This window comes from Cavia porcellus, unplaced genomic scaffold (assembly GCF_034190915.1).
Source record: "Cavia porcellus strain 051 isolate PalLab524CR breed Dunkin Hartley unplaced genomic scaffold, mCavPor4.1 scaffold_6, whole genome shotgun sequence".
In the NCBI taxonomy this organism is placed as follows: domain Eukaryota; kingdom Metazoa; phylum Chordata; class Mammalia; order Rodentia; family Caviidae; genus Cavia; species Cavia porcellus.
The window spans coordinates 51,593,754-51,613,397 of NW_026947489.1; the positions used below are offsets into that span (position 1 = coordinate 51,593,754).

Here is a 19,644-nt window from a genome sequence, read left to right on the forward strand (position 1 = left end):
TGTTTCCTTAAAGCACTTTCTTTCCCTTTCAGTGTCACAATATCTATTTTGGATCTTATTCACTCTTTCAGGTGTTTACATTAGGAAACAATACAATATTTACATATGTGAGTTTCACTTATTACATTTATTAATATGGTCTTAAATTGCATCCATTTACCTATAAAAGCCTCAAGTTTATTCTTCTTTATAGCTGAATAGTGCTCCATACAATACCATAACTTTCGTTATGTCATAATTTTTTAATACAAAACTGGTGAACAGTTGAGTTGTTTCCAACATTTTTATCCAATATTTATAAAGGAGTTGGCATTTATGAATCAAAATATTTGAATAAAAACTATATTATCACTTTCTTACCTTGTGTCCTAAAATATCTTCTAATTCCTTGCTTTAATTCATAATATTTTGTCTTCAGTGTTTCTTTATAGAACAAAAAGGCACAGGTTTGTTCGGTCTTATTCAGAATAACGTATCATATGACCACCTTAAAATGCAAATACTATGCACATTATGCAGTTACTGTGAAAATATTTCATTACTTATGCAGCATCAACCTACAGTGCTAGAGACAAGAGAACAGAATAGGCTTTCTGGGGAGAGGTCAAACAGCAATTTTAGAAAGATGGAAATCATGTCTTCTAAAAGACCCTTAGCTATCATTGCAAGGTGTTGGATCATATGACTTCTCAGATAACTTTAAGCCTAATGATTTGATTGTTTAATAAGATACTCAGGAAGTTCTTTCTTTTAGGAATAGCCTAGTCAGACCATTTTTTACCTCTTTGTTCCTCAGACTATAGATCAGTGGGTTGAGCATGGGATTAAAGAGACTATGAAAGAGCAGGAGATATTTTTTCTGGTCCTTCACATGCTCATGTTGGGGTCCAACATACATAACAATAGCTGTGCCATAAAAAAGTCCAACAACAGAGAGGTGGGAGGAGCAGTTAGAGAAGGCTTTCTGGCGACCCTCCCCTGACCTGATTCTCAGGATGGCATGGAGAATATGAATGTAAGATACCACAATTGAAGAAAAAGGCCCCACCAGCACAGACACTGCCCCCGACAAAAGCATGACCTCATTAATGTGGGTATCTGCACAAGCAAGTTTGAGAACAGCTAAAATTTCACAGAAAAAGTGATTGACTTTCTGAGCTCCACAGAAGGGCAATGGTAGGAGTAATGCTAGATGGACAAGGGCCAAGAGGAAGCCCGCAATCCAGGAAGTCACCACTAGGGCAATGCAGACCTTCCAGCTCATGATGGCAGAGTACCACAGTGGGTGGCAGATGGCCACGTAGCGATCATAGGACATCACCACCAGGAGCAGACATTCTGAGATAGCCAAAGTCAAAAAGAGGAATGTCTGAGTCATGCAGCCTGCAAAAGAGATGGGCTTGGCTGGGCTCAGCAGGTTCACCAGCATCTGGGGCACCGTGTTGCAAGCATAGGCCATGTCCATGGTGGCCAGGTGAGAAAGGAAGAAGTACATGGGGGTGTGCAGTCTGCTGTCCAGGCAAATGAGGGCCAGGATGAGCCCATTGCTCAGCAGGCTGAAGGCATAGAACAGGGAGAAGAGGCCAAAGAGAAGCATCCGCATGTGTGGGTTAAGAGGGAATCCCAGGAGGATGAACTCTGAGACTGAGGTCTGATTTCCTCTCATTTCTCTGTGAAAAAGACAAGGAAATTCAACAGATCTGGAAACAAGGCTGTGTCTGAATCTGTGCCACTGTCCACAGGACCCTGTGTGACGTTTCTTGACAGTAAACCTTCAATGACATTTTTTGCTTATTAATCAGAAGCTAAGAAAATCTTCTGCTCTCCAAATGAAAAGAAAGTGATTTTATCACTTATAAAGTGAATGCTTAAGTTATAGTATTCTTTCCATTTTGTCTTTATTTTCCCTTCCACCAAAATTCAAACAATGTCAGTATATAGATGACCTTCACAGAGGTGGACGCCTTGCACTTGTGATTATTCTAGCAAGTGTTTACTTGTGTGCTTTTTTATACTGCAGTGTACACAGCTCCTGCATGTGCAAGTGGGCTGGAATCTCTCATATCTGCAAAAGGGATGAGAAGAAGGATGAGAAACATGCTAATGAAGCATCTATCCAATTTTCTTATAGATTTATGCTTTCATATATGAATTATTTGTTAGATTTGTGATCTTACTAACACTGTATACTTGAACTAAGTAACACAATGGTGTAATTTGGCTTCATTTATATGGGAAAACTGGTTTTCTTTTACATTTGGGGAGAGATGGGGTCTGGCTCTGAATTTCACATTTAATATAAGAATCTCAGAAAAATTCATAAGTGAGTTCCTAATAATGAGTTCCCATTCTTTTTTCTGATAATATTATAAAGGCATCATTAGCAAGATGCGAGATTTTTTACATTTCTTCACGGAAATTCAGTAAACTTTCCAGTAGAATTATTGAAGGTGATGTTTTCTTAATCTGAGAAATAGTTTTGGAAAAAGTGGAGTCATCTCCTTTACTAGTAGCCAAGCTTATGTTAAAGAAGGATCCGTACCACAGTTTGACCAGCAAGCTCCGTCAGCTGGATTCATGCCTTAGGTACGAAGTTCAGTTGGAAGAATGTGAAGGTCCTTTTCAGTGATAGCACTGAGGGGACATGAATGTATAAATAATTAATAATGGGTTTCATTTTAGCATTTTTCAAATATTGTGGTCCCATAAAGATTGCAATGCTGTGTCTAAACTTTCACATGATGAAGGCATACAGTGAAATAAAATAAAACGACCACTGGTAACATCCTTTCTTCTTTGTGTTTCTATTTATCAGTATCAAAAATCTACATTCCACAGCTGTCTCCTAAACATTTTGCATACGATACTATATTTTTTTTTACTTGGAGATGTTTAAATATAGATTTCATTTTCAGGCACTTATAACCCTCATGTTGAAAGGACTCACAAATATGATAATGCTAATATTTCTTCATTTCATAAAAAAGATTTTCATGATCAAAAGTATAGCTTTCAGAATACTGGTTTATAACAAACTCATTTTGCAATTCACTACCTTAATTATTTTATGAAATCATGGCAATTTTATGAGGCAATAGAAGTTTGTACAACCAAATTTTTAAAACAGCTATTTTATCGTAAAATTCAAAGAACTTAACACTGCATGCAACAAAGTAAATTAACCGTGCTCAGTTTATCTAAAAACGTTGATAAGTTTTGGATTACAATAGTAGTCAAGTCTCTTAGTAGCGGGATTTTGGCATTAACAGTCAATAACAATTATATTTTGAATTGTGAGCTTCCCTGAGAATCTGCCTGAAATTGTACAATGAATGAAGAGTAGATGATTTAACATCTATAAGCAAAAATGGAATGATAGCTGCATATGAGCTGGATGAAGCTGCACAAATAAGGAAAAAAATTGAGATATTTCTATTGCAATTCTTTTCTTCTGAAAAGATTCTTGGAAGTAAAAATGCCCAATCAAGACTGAACTCTCTCCCAACCAAAGAGCTCTTTCTCTGATAAGCTCACTGCCTTCTCAGCGTGCTCTGAAAGATCACAGATGGAGAAGGGGCAAAGGTGCACCACACACCCCCTGGTGCTGCCTTTCAGGAGAAGGGCTCTCACGATACTTAGCTCTGGTTTCCCTGAAGGGATGTCCAGGACCAGCTGCTGCTGCTGCTGCTGTTTGTTCACAGCTAGGGTTGCAATCCTAGATTTAACGAGCAGTTGCCTGGCTACTCAAGCAGAACTTCTTCACACATGGCAATTTCCATGAGAATGGATTTATGGTGGGTTCAAATGCTCCAAAATTCTACAACTAGTGACCTCCAAGTTAACTAGTATTCATGGCAGATGGAATCCACATATCATTTCCATCCTTTCCAATACTGGCTGAGTTTTGTTATACCAGATGTGTGCAGATATCCTGTATGTGTGTAGATTGTATATGATTCCCCACAAAGAGTTCTATTTGTAGAGTTATTTCAGATGTCAAGACTCATAGGAGCCATGGGGAAATGTTCAGGAGTTAGGAATTTAGTAACATATTCCCCATGGGACTTGTTAAATAGTACTTTGTGGAATTTGAAGTGAAACAAAGAAATTCTCTCTAAGAAATAATCTCTGTTCTTTAGTTTCTACTAATTTTGAATCTGAAATGAAGAGAAAGATTAAGTTTTCTCTAGGCCTAAGACTACTATTTTTACTTTCTTCTGAAGTGCAAATAAACCAGTCTTTTTTTTTTTTTTTTTTTTTTTGTAATTGCAACCTACTATTGCTGTGACACTCTGATGGTCTCTTTGTGGTTTAAATAATCTTTTTCATCTTTAATCTAAACGTACTCTTACACTGAGATACAAAAAAGACAGAGCCTAAATTCCTAATTGAGTCATTTTAGTTGTCATATCTACTGAGTAAGGAAACACTAAACAAGCTACTGTTATATGTCAAGGTGTGGCCTGCAGAAGGTTCAAAGAAGGTTTTGTCCTGGCAGAGCTGCTCAGGCAAAAGTGGCTGTGGCTGGAGATCTCCTCAGGCTTCTGTCCAAGGGCATTTGGGAGTCCAGAGAGGCCAGTCACAAATTTCTTGCTCATCATTCCTGCTCCAGATAATCACACATTAAGAAGTCATTAATTGGGGCTGGGGATTTAGCTCAGTGGCCTAAGCATCTGGCTGGCAAGCCCAAGGTTGTGAGTTCGACCTCTGATACCAAAACAAACAAACAAACAAACAAAAGAAATGAAAAAAAAAAAAAAGAAACCATTTATTATGTTTTCTATTTCCTGCTTTTGATTTTACTAGTACGCATACTGCTACTTGTCAACTAGTATTTTTTAAGTTGTATTTTGCCTGAGAAGGACATATTTTTTTTGATTTGAAAAATGATGCATTTTTTTACTGGTATTTAAGGTTTTTGCATTTATGCTTATTTTGAAATTTGTCCACTCAATTTCTTTTCCTCTCCTGCCCTCTTGTTTTCTAGTCATCAGTGTTATGTCAGTCATATAAAATAAGTTGTATTTATATTTCCTGTTTTCTATTCTCAAAAGTTTCATACAATAGGAAAATTAGCTTCTCCTTTGTGATTCATAAAACTTGCTTTTAAATGTAGGTGAATTTGTATTCTTTGGTAGTAGAATTGTGAGTATCAATTCATTTTTTTGAACATTTTATTACTTGAAATTTCTTTTTGTGCATAAGGAAAAAGTTATATTTAATTTTCTATTTCTATATAACCAACCTTTTTAATTAAATTTTGTTTATACCATTCTTTTATCATTGTTAAAATGCATACATTTTGATTTTATAAATTTTTTAGATAAACATTTTCCCTTTTACCAAAAGGTAATAAAATATCTAAGGAAGTTCCTGTCTTTATAAAATTGGTAATTGTTGGGCTAGGGATTTAGCTCCGTGGCGTAAGAGTCTGCCCAGCAAGTGCAAGATCGTGAGTTCAATCCCCAGTGCCAAACAAAACAAAACAAAAAAGCAAAATGATTAACAATTCTTTATTTTTCTAATAAAAATAGTTATAGTGATTTATCCTATCTTTATTTAAATATTGGCCATTGAATCTCCTGTTTTATTTGTATTTCTCATTACACACATAATTTTCAACACTGTTAATTTCCTTTTAAAAAGCAAGTTGTATAGAAGAGCATTTTTCAGTTTTTCAATTTTTATTTTATTTATTTTTCTAATAACAATAATTCTTATAGAGATTTATCGTATCTTTATTTAAATATTGGTCATTGTATCCCCTGTTTTATCTATATTTCTCATTTGACACATAATTTTCAACATTGTTAATTTTCTTTTAAAAATCAAGTTATATAGAAGTGCATTTTTCAGTTTTTCAATTTTTTATCTTTTCGTTATTAATTTTAAAGTTCTTTTAATAAGAGAGTTGACTCTGGTGGTATTGACTGAAAATCTGAGAAGTTTTAGTGACTTTGTATATTTTCTGTTTTTGTAGTTATATGGATTTTAATGAAATATTTATGCTCTATTTCCTGAGTGTAAACTTCTTCATATATCTGTTACTTCAAGCTTTGTTAATCTTCTTTGTATGAGCTTATATTTTTTCACTGTTACCTATTAATTTCTGAAAGTATTTTGCTCGATTTCCCAACTATGACAAAGTTTACTATTCTTTTCATTATAATTCTGGTTTTCCCTCTTAATTTTATATCAACATCATGTTATTATTTATTTCAGATTGTTATTTTTTCTTAATAAGCTTTTATTCTTAATAATATGTAGGAAACCAGGTATGATGGTGTACACCTGTAATCCCAATACTTGGGAGGCTGAGGCAGGAAGATCACTGTGAGTTTTAGACCAGCCTGCATTACAGTGTGAGCTCAAGGCTAGGATGAACTGCATTATGAGACCCTGTCTCATTTTTGGCCAAAACAAAAACCCCACATGTCAATATGTAGCATTATTCTACACACAGACTAATATTTTTGTCTTTTATAAATAAATTCCTTCTTGTATTTATATTGTATTGGTATATTAACTTACTAAATATTTGGATAGAATATGTTCTCTGATACCACATTCTGAGTTTCTTTTTGTGATTATAATTTTGTTCTTATAAATAATAATATATGTCTTTATTTTATGGTTCTTAAAGTTTACTACAAAAACATTCGAATGTTCATATTCATTCAAAATTGAAATAGTTTGTGTTTTCCCTTTAGTATCCTTTTTTTCTTGGGTCTACTATTAACTCTTTCATTTAGCTTCATAAAGAGATGCAAAAGGGCTGTTTACCAATTCTTCATTTTATTGCCTCCACTTAATAATTCCTAAGTTTCTTGGCATGTTCACTCAGTGTACAGGTAATGCATGCACCTATCTGCAATTGGGTCACCTTGCAACATGTCAAAAACTTAAAAGCTATTTTATGGTACTCTTTCTGTTCTCATACTGATCTGTAGTTTTCTGTTTTTACTTGTATAACTGTGTTGCACTTTGAAACTTGTCTTTGATGATTCAAGACACACATGAAAAGAATACAGCAAATTCCTTTTCTTCTTAGCTAGGTTTTCAGTCTCCTTCAGCTCCCCACACTGTAAGAGCCTAAGTAGAAATCAAGTTGCTGAGAATAAGGATCTGTGGAGCTTCTGCCCTTGTATTACAAAATGTATAATAAAAGGATCAGTTTGTTGCAGGGAGACAATAGTTTAGTCTGTAGCACAGTCCACCCCTTCAGTGAGTTCTTCTTCCTAAGATTACGAATTTGGGGTTTTTATGACTGATATGAGACTTAGCAAGATAATATTTTGAAAATGAGTGTGATAAAGAAGCCCAAGATTTGGAGACTGAAGAGAGAAGATAAGAAGATTTTGCCAGTACCATGGTGAGTCTATTATAGTAGTTTTGTATAATTTTAAGTTAGTGATTGTGTCTCCTACCTTGCCTTTGTTTCCCCAGACTGCCTTTGCTATTCTAGATCTCTTCTGTTTCCAAATGAATTTTAAAGATATTTTCTCTAGATCTATGAGGTATGCTAAATATATTTTGATCAGAATTGCATTGAATCTGTGTAACAGTTTTTGGATTATGCCCATTTTCACAATTTTGGTTCTTCTTATCAATGAGTAAGAGAGATCTTCCCATTTTCTGATATCTTCTTGAATCTCCTCTTTTAGAAAGCTGTAATTTTGAATGTATAGATCTTTTCTATCCTTTGTAAGATTGATTCCCAAGTATTTCACAATATTTAGATGCTATTGTGAAGGCTGTGATTTCCCTAATTTCTTTCTCAGTGATCTGTTGCTTGTGTACAAGAATGCTATGATTTTTGATTATTGACATTGTATCCAGCTGTGCTACTGAATTTGTTTATTAATCCTAGAAGTCTTTAGGTGGGGTTTTGGGTTATTTTATGTAAAGAGAGTTGTGCATCATCTGCAAATAATTGTAATTTAACATCTTGTTTTCCTACCCCTCTTCCTTTTATTTATCTTCTCTAATGGCTCTGTCTAATGTTTTCAGAACTATTTTCAATAGGAATGGTGATAGTGGATATCCTTGTCTCAATCTTGATTTTAGATTGAAAGCTTTTATTTTTTGTGAATTTAGTTGTTGTTGTCTGTTGTTTTGTCATTGATGGCTTTTATTAGATTGAGGTAAAGTAGATCTAGTCTGATTTTTATAGGGATTTTTAAAATCATGAATAGGTGTTGGACTTTATCAAAAGCTTTTTCTGCATCTATTGAGATGACTATGTAGCTTTTGTTTCTGGCTCTGTTTATATGATACATTACATTTATTGATATGCATATGGTGAACCATGCTTGCCTTCCTGGGATTAATGTCACTTGGTCATGGAGATTCTTCCAAATTTGCTGTATCCTGTATGCCAGTTCAGGATACTTGGTGTATCCTGTATGCTAGTATTTTACTGAGGATTTTTGCATCTACGTTCATTGACCTGTAGTACTCTTTTTAGGTTGGGTCTTTTTCTGGATTTGGTATTAGAGTAATATTTGCCTCAGGAATGAGGTAGAGAGATTTTTTTCTTTTCAATTTCATTAAAGTATTTGAGCTGTATTCATGTTAAATCTTTTTAAAATTTCTTGGAGAATTCAGCTGTGAATCTACCAGAACCTAGAGATTTCTTTGGTGGCAGGTTTTCAGTTACATTTTCATCTTTCTTCCCTGATATTGGAGTTATGCAGAATGTTTATGTCTTCCTGATTCAGTTCATATGTCTCTAGGAATCTAATTCTTCTCTGTTTTCCATCCTACATAAGTATAGATTTTTGAAGCAGGTATTGAACACTCTCTGAATTTCCACAGGATCTATTTTTAATTCCACGATGAATGATTTTTGTTCCTTCTTTTAGTACGATTGGTTTTTTTCTTTCAAAGAACTACCTCTTTTGTCTTTCAAAGAACGAACTCTTTGATTCATTAATTTTCTTAGTCTCAATTGCCTTCAGTACATCAGTAGAAAGAAACAGACTGGATCAAGAAACAAGACTCACCAATATATTGTATATATGAAACATATAAGTCAACCATGACTCTAATGGATTTTCTTTTATGGGTAATTTGTTTCTTTCCTCTAGTCATTTTTAATACTCTGTTTTTGTGCTCGATGTTTGGGATTTATTATATGTCTGGTTGTAGATTTATTTTGATGATGACAGTTTGGGTCTATATATCTCACTTATCTTCATGTCACATTTTGCTCCCATGCTGTTTTCTGCTATTAGTTCTGCGAATAATATTTTAATGTCATTTGTGTTGACTCCTGCTTCTTCACTGACTCCCATAAGTTTTTTATTATTTTTCTTTTCACCATCTTGGAGCTGTTGAACTGTTATTTCACATATCATTGTTATGAGATCTTTCCTTTCATAGTAAATAGGCTGGATCCCGTCTTCCAGGTCTGAATGTCTGTCTTCAGGTTTGTTCATGTGGGTTTTTTTCTACTTATTTTTCAATGTTAAGATAGTGTTACTGAGTTGTTCAGGCTGGCCTTGGGCTTGTGACTTTCTTGTCTCATTCTTGTCTAATTCATATTTTGTCTTGTAAGAAAGATGAACAATAAGAAATATTAAAAGTAAAAGTTTGTTTAAATAGAACCTTGAAGAAAACTAATTTAAAGAGTTTTGTTCTGTCACAGAGAGGAGGTCAGTTTGAGCTGAGATGTATGAAGAGGGCTCTTTTTGAGGAACTGGTATTATATTTCAAGTGAAATGGTTAACATAAGCTTAATGATGGTGAGAAAAAATGAGAATTTGAAGGGTTTGAGCTACCTGGGAACAGTACTTGAATGCAGTGGTGTGTGTTGGAGAATTAGAGCAGTAATTACCATGAGGATTTTGGTTATAGAGATTATTTATACTAAAAAATAACCTAATTTGCTTTCTTTTAGACCTTGGAGCATAAGATTCATTTTATCTGACAAATTCATGTCTATTCTTTAGAATATTCCTATTGATGAATTATTAATTATAATTAAATTATTCTTAGTATATTAATCAATGAGTGTTTGACAGTGAAATTATCAAAAAACTAAAGTATTGAGTTTGTAATATCAATTGAGTGTTTAGAATAAAGCATCAAAATTTTCAGCATCAACTGGTTTTTGGTGTACAAACTCTACAACAGAACATCAGAAATAAATTCCCATAGGAACTCCAATGAAAATACCAATAGCACTCTACAAAAACATAATCTTTACTTGAATTATCATACCTAAGACAGTCTGCACACTTGACAGAAACATGCTCTATACACATGCATTACCTACAGTGATGGTTGATGCCTTTTTGCTTTCCTGGCTGTTTTGTAAGACATAATTGAAATCTCAGGGATCTTGTTGTTTTTGAAGAAGGTTTATATTACCTTTTACACTGTGTAGTTAACAAGAACATAAAATATCAATAAATTTAATTATTAAATTCTTACTATGTATTGTGCCGAAGAAATATCAACATCTTCACATCAGTTGTGTACTTCCTTATAATATCTACAAGATAATACCAGAAATAAATTCCACTATGAACTCCAATGAAGACAACAATAGAACTCTACCACAAAAATAAGCTTTACTTCAACTGTCATACCCAAAGCTGTCTTTTCACATGTTAACTGCATGTTCCATACGCAAGCACCACTTACACTGAGAGCACACGTGTTTTGTTTCCCTGTTCTTTCTGGTAGGGCACAGTTGACATATTTTATGTCTTCCTATTGTCGTTGTAGGTCTTTGTGATGCTGCACCTGCCTGTTCCCATATCAGCTCAGCAGTGTCCCCCATAATTTTTTCTTTGTGTAGTTCCCTGGGCAGAAATATTTTGTTTTTTCTCTTCTGTAAACAATCTCTTATGAGCTTTAATCCTAATCCTTTAAGAAAATTTCTCTGTGATATTGTGTACTTGTTATTTTCTTTGTAAACTATCAAACTATTTATGCCACACATGAGGATTAAGTAAAAGCAACCAGAGACCACTTTTTTGAAATGACATGTCCCACACAATTCACTCATTTAATTCTATATGTTCATGAAAAATTAATTTGAGAAAATTGGAGAGATTATTTTGCAATCAGTTTTCTCCTTTGGGATAAGACATAATCTCTGTGGTGAAGCCTGAAGATGGTCTTTGGGACCTGTGACCACCATGACAGATTATGTGCTCAGGCATTGGAGATTTTAAGATTGATAAAATATATAACTTTCGAGACAGTTTAACTTATGATATCCTTAAATTTTCTGTACCCCATCTTACCTCCTTTAAAGAAAATCTGACCCCACTCAACTATATACAAACACATTCAAACACATCCCAAGGACTTATAGAAAAAACATGGCAAATAAACATGACAGATTTCTCATTACCTCACCTGTGGATTGGAAAGTAGCAAATTCTTCATTTCTCCTGAGGGCAGGGGGAGGGGTATGAATAGAGACCATGCCATGTTTTTCTGCCTCTGGCTCATTATTTATGTCTGAAAGGGAGTGTGTTATATTCAAAGGGTGATAACAAAGGTCTAACTTGCAGAAGTCAGAGTATTCAAGGAGCTCTGAGTCTGGGACGTGTCTCCCAAGGGAGGGCCTTTAGAGAGCAAAATGATTTCCAGACTACAGTATGGTTTCTCCTCTACTTGACATTTCTCCCAAGTGTCAGGCTATGTTTGAAGAACAATACAGTCATGCCTCTGGTTTATTTTTCCTCAGATATGGTCCTCAAGTGGGAAGGAGGTAAAGTAAGGCAAATGATACTTGAGGCTCCAGGTGTTTGTGACAAAATGCTTTGCTGCATGGGCTTCCACTGGACTTAGCCTCTATTTCTCACCAGATCCTGAGTTGATGCACTGCTGACCCATCTTGTGACCACTGTTCGTCTCATTCTCTTGGTCCTTCCATGCATAGTCCCCTTTATCCTGTGGAAGCTCTTGGCTTTGTCATGACAGTGGCAGAGAAGAGTCAGGTAACACTCACATGGGATATAGTCAAACTGGCTACAGAGAATGTCCAGGCTGTGTGGTCCAGGGGCCTTCCCTTAAAAATAAAAGCCCTGAGGACAGAGGAGTATGGTGGTGTGTTTGTCCTCAGAATGTTCTTCCTTTTTTTTTTTTTTTTTTTTTTTTTTTTTTTTGCTAGCTTCCCTCCACTGTGAACATCAGGAGAATCTTCTCCTCAGGACACATTTCAGTGTGCAGGAGAGAGATCAGGTCCTCTTCCACAGGAAAGCCAGCATTCTCTTTTGTTCCTCATTTCAGCAGAGGGGCTGGAAAGCACGTAACATGTTGCTTATGATTATTAGACCCAAAATTTACTCTCCAATAATGAAGCTCAAATCTCTAATAATGATAATACAAACACCGCAACACATTTAAATATCTTGTGAGAGTTACATTGACTCATTTAATCCTCACAACTACACTACAAGATAGGATGAATTGCTGGTTCCATTTTTCAGATGAGGGAAATTAGGCCGGGAGCAACACCAGGAAGATAAAAAGCAAGGATCTAAGAAAGCCACAATTGCACCCCAGGCAATATGGCTCTGAAGTCATTCATCATTTTTAAATTATGGAATTCATTTGGACCCAGCTGAGTGTTAAAGTAACTACTGAGAATGGTTAGTACTTCCGAGTAGTTGCAAAGCTTCTGTAGAATTTATACTATCTATGCCCTCTCTTAGATATTTGGAATAATAGAACTACTTGTGATTTTAAAAATTTACATTTTCTTCAACACAGGAGTGACATTACTTTAATGAATTGCATGTCTTTAGGTACCTTTTAAAATTTAATATCACAATTAAAAACTAACAGAAATGGAAGCAAAGTGTATTTTTAGTTAAAATTTCAGAATTGTCAAAAAGAAAGGCAAATGGGAAAAACTAAATGGGAGTTTGTAGTGTCATACTGATTGTTTTGACTTTTAATCCCAAGGATTTAACTTTTTCCCTTATGTTTGTGGTCTTTGTTATTCTATTAATAATAGTTAACATGTATTAAGTGAAAGGGTTTTGGCCCAGGCCGGACACTGTAGCCGATAAAGCCAAGGAGCTCCTATCTCCCCCACCCTTAGGAATCTACTTCTGGTGCCAAGCAAAGACCAATGGGCTACCTGTGCATCCCTAATGCCCCCCTTAGGTTCCACCCCAAACCGAGGCTACTTATGTGCCTCACTCCACATGTTCCACAGAGAGATCACCAACTCCAGGGTGGAGATGTTGCACCCCAGGGGGTCGGGGGTGTCTCTCCCCGCATTCTCAAAATAGAGGTCTGCTATATTCCATACTTCTTATCTTATGAGCCACCGCCGGTCCCCCACAGTTCTATCATTAAGCTGTTAAGAGATACCAGTGTTAGGGTGGGAGTTTAGCTCAGTGATACATGTGCCTGTCTAGCATGCTCAAGGCCATGAGTTCAATTTTTGGTACAGAAAAAAAAAACATAGAGATACCAGTGTTATGCAGTTGTTCTGCATCAACGCTTTAACTATCTGTTTTAATCTTGTGAACCATAAAAATAATGAGGCTTAAAATTTTTTTTTCAAATTTATATTTTCTAGTTCAGAATCAAACTGGCTGGCTAGGGACATTATTAACAATGATTACTTCATTTCTGTGCCTGCTGGCCACTTATTCTTGTCTTTTAGAAATAGTTTGTACTTCCTCCTTTCAGAAATTTCTTTTGAAAAATCACATGGCAAACTATCATTTCAAGCTGTTTTATTATGAACTTTGTTTACCCTAACAATTCTAATCATTTGACAATTGGAAGTCAATAGCTTTCCTTTATGGTTGCCAAGGTGTAGAAAGCCTGTTGCCAAATCCCCGGCCAGGTGCAGGCACCAACAGACCCTCTCTCCCAAGTGAGAGCTCTGTGGCCTTGTCCCCATGTGGGTCCAGCACACTCTCCCAAGCAGCTGGCTCCTCTGGAGCTCAGCTTCTGTCCATTCTGTTTAAGTTTTAAAGCCGTCTTTCCTTCTGTGAGTCTCCTGTGTCTCATCAAAACTATCTTTTCAAACTCTTGTTTCTTTGATTTTTAGCTGGAAATACAGAGAACAGGCTAGGTAACCCACTTGGGGGAATAAACAATCAGTAATTGTTATATTAAAAAGTCTGTGTTGCTTTTATGTAATATTTTACATAAGGTAATATTCACTTGCTTTATCACATACAATGCATTTTAATACAGAAAATATTGTCTTAAGTGAAAATAGTAACTAGTGCCTGTATAACTCCATTCAAAGTCTGTTTATAGATATGTATGTATAGTTGAGGATCTAAGTTTTTACTAAAGAGTGAATATTGAAATAATGTTTCAAATACTCTGTTGCATATAAGACTTCAGCATGATTTAAAAATGAAGATTCAGATGTTGATGAAGAAATGTGAAGCAAATTGAAAGAGACATCCCTGCTCACATGGCTTCTAAGTGAATCTATTGTTCTCTTTCCTTGTTTGTCTTTCTCTAGTGGTGGAACAGACTCAGGGCTTTCCAGATCAGAGCTCCCTGGATAAAACTCAGCACTAATTCTAACCATTCCCATCTCTAAGATCTGCTCAGAGTCCACTGGAACTCAATATGCTTCTGGCTAGGAACATGGGAGGAGGCAAAAAGTGGGCAGAGAGTTTGACATCAAGCAGAGATGCCAGAACGGCGAGGATACAATTAAAATGAAAAGATTCTACCACAATAAAACTCAAGGACCAAATCTGTGACTTTCATTGTATTACATAAAGAAAAAGAGAAGTGCCACAAAATAGGGCAACCCCAGAGCTCTCATTTTTAATGTAAGTACTATTCACATGGATTGGTTTCCCATTTGAGTTTTTTATTTTAAAAGAATGCAGAAAGATCATAATCCTTAAGAGTTCTTAATATATTGCTCACGGACTTTGCATATAGCCAAAGAGCTTTTTCATTTATGGTTAAATTTCAATTTCAAGCACAATTCAAAAAGTAAATAAATGAAACTAAACTACAGGAATTGGAAAACAGAAGGCACTCTCAGGAAATCCTGAATGGATGCCAGTAAGAAAGGCCTTTGGGAGTTTTTGAGAAACTTCAAAAAACTAGAACTTACTCAGACATCTGAACTGTGAGAAAAGATAAGTGACCAGTGAGCAAACATATAAAGATGTGATCACTTCTTGTCCTCAGAAGCAATCAAGCTCAGAAAAGGAAATTTACTCTACTGTAGAATATTGTTGACATCATCTCATTTCAAAGTTCTCTAATAACCAATATGTCCACTGAGAAAGGGAAGAGAGATCACATAAATTCTAGAAACCAATGCAAGCATCCATGTGTGTAAGTATATCTTGCAATATAGAGTATATTAAATAGATATTATTATATTAATATTATTATATATGAGAATAATATTGATATATGTATTTATTTGCATGTTATTCCATTGGTATGTGTTCTTTTTCTCATTCTAATGGGCACTGAAGACATAGCAACATAGTTGAAGACAAATTCTAAGAGATCCACCATAAGTGATACAATTGTACATGCTCTCTCTGTAACAGTCACTAAATATTTGATGTCCTTGCTTCACAGCTCTGACCATCACATCTTGTAAGATGTGAGGTTTTTGTCAGAAGAGCATGGGCAGCAATGAGACACAAATCACAGAGGTCACCCTCTTGGGGATTCAGGCTGACCCAGCACTGGAGCATTTCTTCTTTGGACTTTTTTCTCTCCTCTATCTTCTGGGGAATGGAATCATCCTTGGGGTCATTTTCATGGACACCAGACTGCACATCCCCATGTACTTTTTCCTTTCACACCTTGCTCTTGTGGACATGTCCTATACTTCCAACAATGTCCCCAAGATGTTGGTGAATCTTGTGAACCAAAGAAGAACCATCTTCTTTGTTCCATGCATTATGCAGACATTTTTATACTTGGCTTTTGCTCATGTAGAGTGTCTGATCTTGGTGATGATATCCTACGATCGCTATGTGACCATTTGTTACCCTTTATGTTACATGGTCATCATGAACTGGAGGGTGTGTGCTGTCTTGGCTGCCACTTCATGAGTACTTAGCTTCCTATTGGCCCTTGTCCATTGAGTCCTTATCCTGAGGTTGCCATTCTGTGGGCCTAATGAAATAAATCACTTCTTTTGTGAAATCCTGTCTGTCCTCAAGCTGGCCTGCACAGACACCAGGCTCAGTCAAGTCGTCATCTTTGCAGCCTGTGTGTTCATCTTACTGGGGCCCCTGTGTCTGGTTCTGGCCTTTTATACCCGCATCCTGGGTGCCACCTTGAGGATCCAGTCAGGGGAGGGCCTCAGGAAGGCCTTCTCCACCTGCTCATCCCACCTCTGTGTGGTGGGGCTCTTCTTTGGCAGTGCCATTGTCATGTACATGGCTCCCAAGTCCCAGCATCCTGAGGAGCAACAGAAAATCCTGTCCCTGTTTTACAGTCTTTTTAACCCCATGCTGAACCCCCTGATCTACAGCCTGAGGAATGCAGAGGTGAAGCATGCCCTGAGGAGGGCACCATGGAAACAGAGGTCAATGTAAGAGACTTGATGAGGCTGGGGAGGGGAATTTGCTTCCCATGAAATATGGTAGCCAGCAGTTCTTTACACCTTAGAGCATAAAGGCTAACTTGAAATGAAAAGGTGTAGACCTGTATATATAATCTGAGAACATAACCCTGTTGATAAAAAGTAGATACTTGCCCTTTTAATCTTCGATAAGAATGAATTATTAGAGAAACCACAAAAATGTTTAAGACTGACAAACACCAGACCTCTTCAAAACCAATTACTCATCAAAAAACATGAAATGGAAGCTACAGACTATTACAATGTTCAAACTACATATACATTCAAATGGAATAAGAGATGGCACCGAAAACAAACTCCTTGCAATCAATGATAACAAAGGGTGAGCAAGAAAAGTTTTAAAATTATAAAATTAACAAGTACAAATACAAAATCTGTAAGTGTCTAATAAGCATGAAATCTTGCTTGCTACCACTATTCAGCAAGAAATTATAAGTTAAACCTCCTATGACATACTACTGCATATCTATTAAAGCCTCTAAAATTTTAAAATTTGAAACAGTCAATGCTAGCAAAGGTTTTATTCATCAAGATTAGCTAATAAAAATATGGAACACATTCTCTAGACCAACAATTAGTGATTTTCCTGTAAAAGGACATCAGTAAATATGATTTTCCAAGCTACCTTCTGTCATAAGCGCTCATTTCTGGTAAAAGCACCCATAGAAACATGTAAATGAATCAGAGTGGCTGTGTTCCAAGAAAACTTACAATCAAAAACAGGTTGCTTATAAAACTGAGGGCCACAAAGCAAGCACTCACCAACCCATATTCTGGAGCTAGAACTAGTCTGGTTTTGCCAGATTCAAAGTTACTGGGCTTCACCAGGATGGAGGACTCAGAGACTAGGTGATTAATTGCAGTTAAAAGACCCCGTGATTACTGTGGAGCCATACTTAGGTCCTTCTTTTCACAACATGCAAAACTTACTGTGACTTAATAACCAATGGAACGTAAAGGTGCATGATTGCTCCAGTATATTTATGAACTCAGAACAAAATCTTTCTATCGTCTACCACAAGTTTGAACCTGAGACTATGAAACAAAAACATACAATGAAACATTTGAACTGGAGCACAGTATTACAGTAAAAGTAGCACCCAGAAGGAGCAAAGTATTTTTCAGTTGTAGGACACCTGCCTGTCATACACAAGTCCCTGAGACTCGCTTTAGTACTGACCCTCTACCTGCACGTACCATGAGCAGTACAGGAACATCTTGTACAGAAAATGATTAATACTCCCTTGACGTACTTTGCATCTTTACAATGAAACAATCCTAGATTTACTTATATATGCTGAAAGCCATGCTCATCTTAGCCAAGATTACCAGGAAATTTAACTCTCAACTCTTATCACGTATCTGATAATTTCACATGTCAGACAACATCTGGAGCAAAACTTGTCAGTAAACAAAACCCCAAAACAGGATAAGATTTCTATAATAGATATCATTGCCATGTGAAGGAAGAGATAGTGTAGAGTGATAGGTCCAGAGAATCCTACTCTAATACCCAGAGCTCTAAAACATTTCAGAACATTTTTAATCACCCCAGGTTCTGTTTACCCATAAAATATAAAATGTTGTATGAATATGTTTTATGGTTTTCTTTGCCTTCTTAAGGATTCATTGACCAGCTTTAAAATTACCATGCCTATTCTTTGTATGATTATACACAAGTTTCCTTTTCGTGTTTGCCATCCCTCGAAGCAAAACATTTGATGATGTATGGCTCACTCTGATTTATTTGAAATTTCTTTCCTGCCATCTTTGAGAAAATGTTGAGCCTTTCAGATTACCATGAATGGCTTGCTCAAAACATGTGCTAAAAAACAGGTACGAAGACTGGGAATGCAGCTCAGTGGAAGAGAACATACTGAGTGTAAAGACCTGGGTGAAACTCCCAGCTCCAAAAGAAAGAAAGAAAAACAGATGAGAGGGGAGGAGACGGGAAAGGAAGGAAAAGAAAAGGATGGGAGAGAAGGGCAGGATATCACAAATCTTGCCCAAATCTGAAAAACAAGCAGAATCGTTTCCAGTACTAAACTTCAAGCTTGTGTAATGATGGACCCCTGAACTCTAAAAGCAAAAAAACCCAAATGATTGTCATAATTTTGATAAGTGTACAATATTGGTCATGTTTTGTCACTGAGACCAAATATCCAAAGAAACAACTCAAGGAAGAACACATTATTTTGGTTCTTTATCTCAGAGATTCAAACTAGAGAGTCAGCTGGCTCTGAAGCAAGCACCATGACAGAAAGGCCTGGCAGGAAAAACTGAGCACCTAATCCCAGTCAAGAAGCAGAGTAAGCCCAGAATAATCAGTGATGAAAGGGCCAGAGACCAGATGTAGCCCACGAAGTCCTGTCCCACATAACCACCAGACACTCCGGGATGTGTACATTATTAATATTCTGGGTGTCTCTCATTGCAGTCATGTTATCAAACAAGACTCACAAAGGGGTTTGGACACCTAGTTGATGTACTTAAAATACAAGTTGCAGAATATTCTTCTTTATCTTGAGAATGAATAGGAAAAGTATAATATTCTTTCACTGAATCCTCTGAAGATTGAAACACAGACGGGGCTTTTTTTTTTGCTCAACCATGGGAGAGGAAAGCTTGCCAGACCCAGCCTGCTATGCTTGGGGTTGGGGAAACCCTCAAGCCCTGTGGCCAGCAGCTTCAAGTCTACAAAGAATACTACTTGGGAAGAAATCTCTGAAAATTGCAGTGCACACGGCCCTATGAGGTGTTGGTACAATTCTCATCTGACACATCACTGTGTAACTGTAAACCCTAATATTCAAATCCTGAGAAAGATTCTTGGTTGTAATGAACAAAATCAGCAGCATTCCGAGTATGTCATAGAAGGGTGATAGGGGTATATATTATTCTTGATTTTGTGAATGGAACACTACAAACAAAATAGAAGACTCAGGGTTTCAGATGGGAATAGAATGTAGCTTTCATAGGATGGCTATGAATTCACTGAGAATGGCCTCAGCTTAAAATAAAATGAAGGCTATAGAAATTGTTATGATTTAGGCAAATAAAACCACATC

The 19,644-nt window shown here is 36.3% G+C and overlaps 2 protein-coding genes across 2 annotated transcripts; one reads left to right on the forward strand and one right to left on the reverse strand.

Moving 5' to 3' along the window:
• Window positions 1-733: 733 nt before the first annotated feature.
• On the reverse strand, window positions 734-1,666 carry LOC100727144 (olfactory receptor 2A7-like). Its single transcript, XM_003475648.1, has one exon. The coding sequence runs from the start codon at window positions 1,664-1,666 to the stop codon at window positions 734-736; it is 933 nt and encodes a 310-aa protein (XP_003475696.1).
• A 13,939-nt stretch (window positions 1,667-15,605) lies between these two features.
• LOC100723116 (olfactory receptor 2A5-like) lies at window positions 15,606-16,529 on the forward strand. The gene is given in 1 exon segment (XM_063249702.1): window positions 15,606-16,529. A coding segment is annotated over 1 exon segment (924 nt).
• Window positions 16,530-19,644: the final 3,115 nt, after the last annotated feature.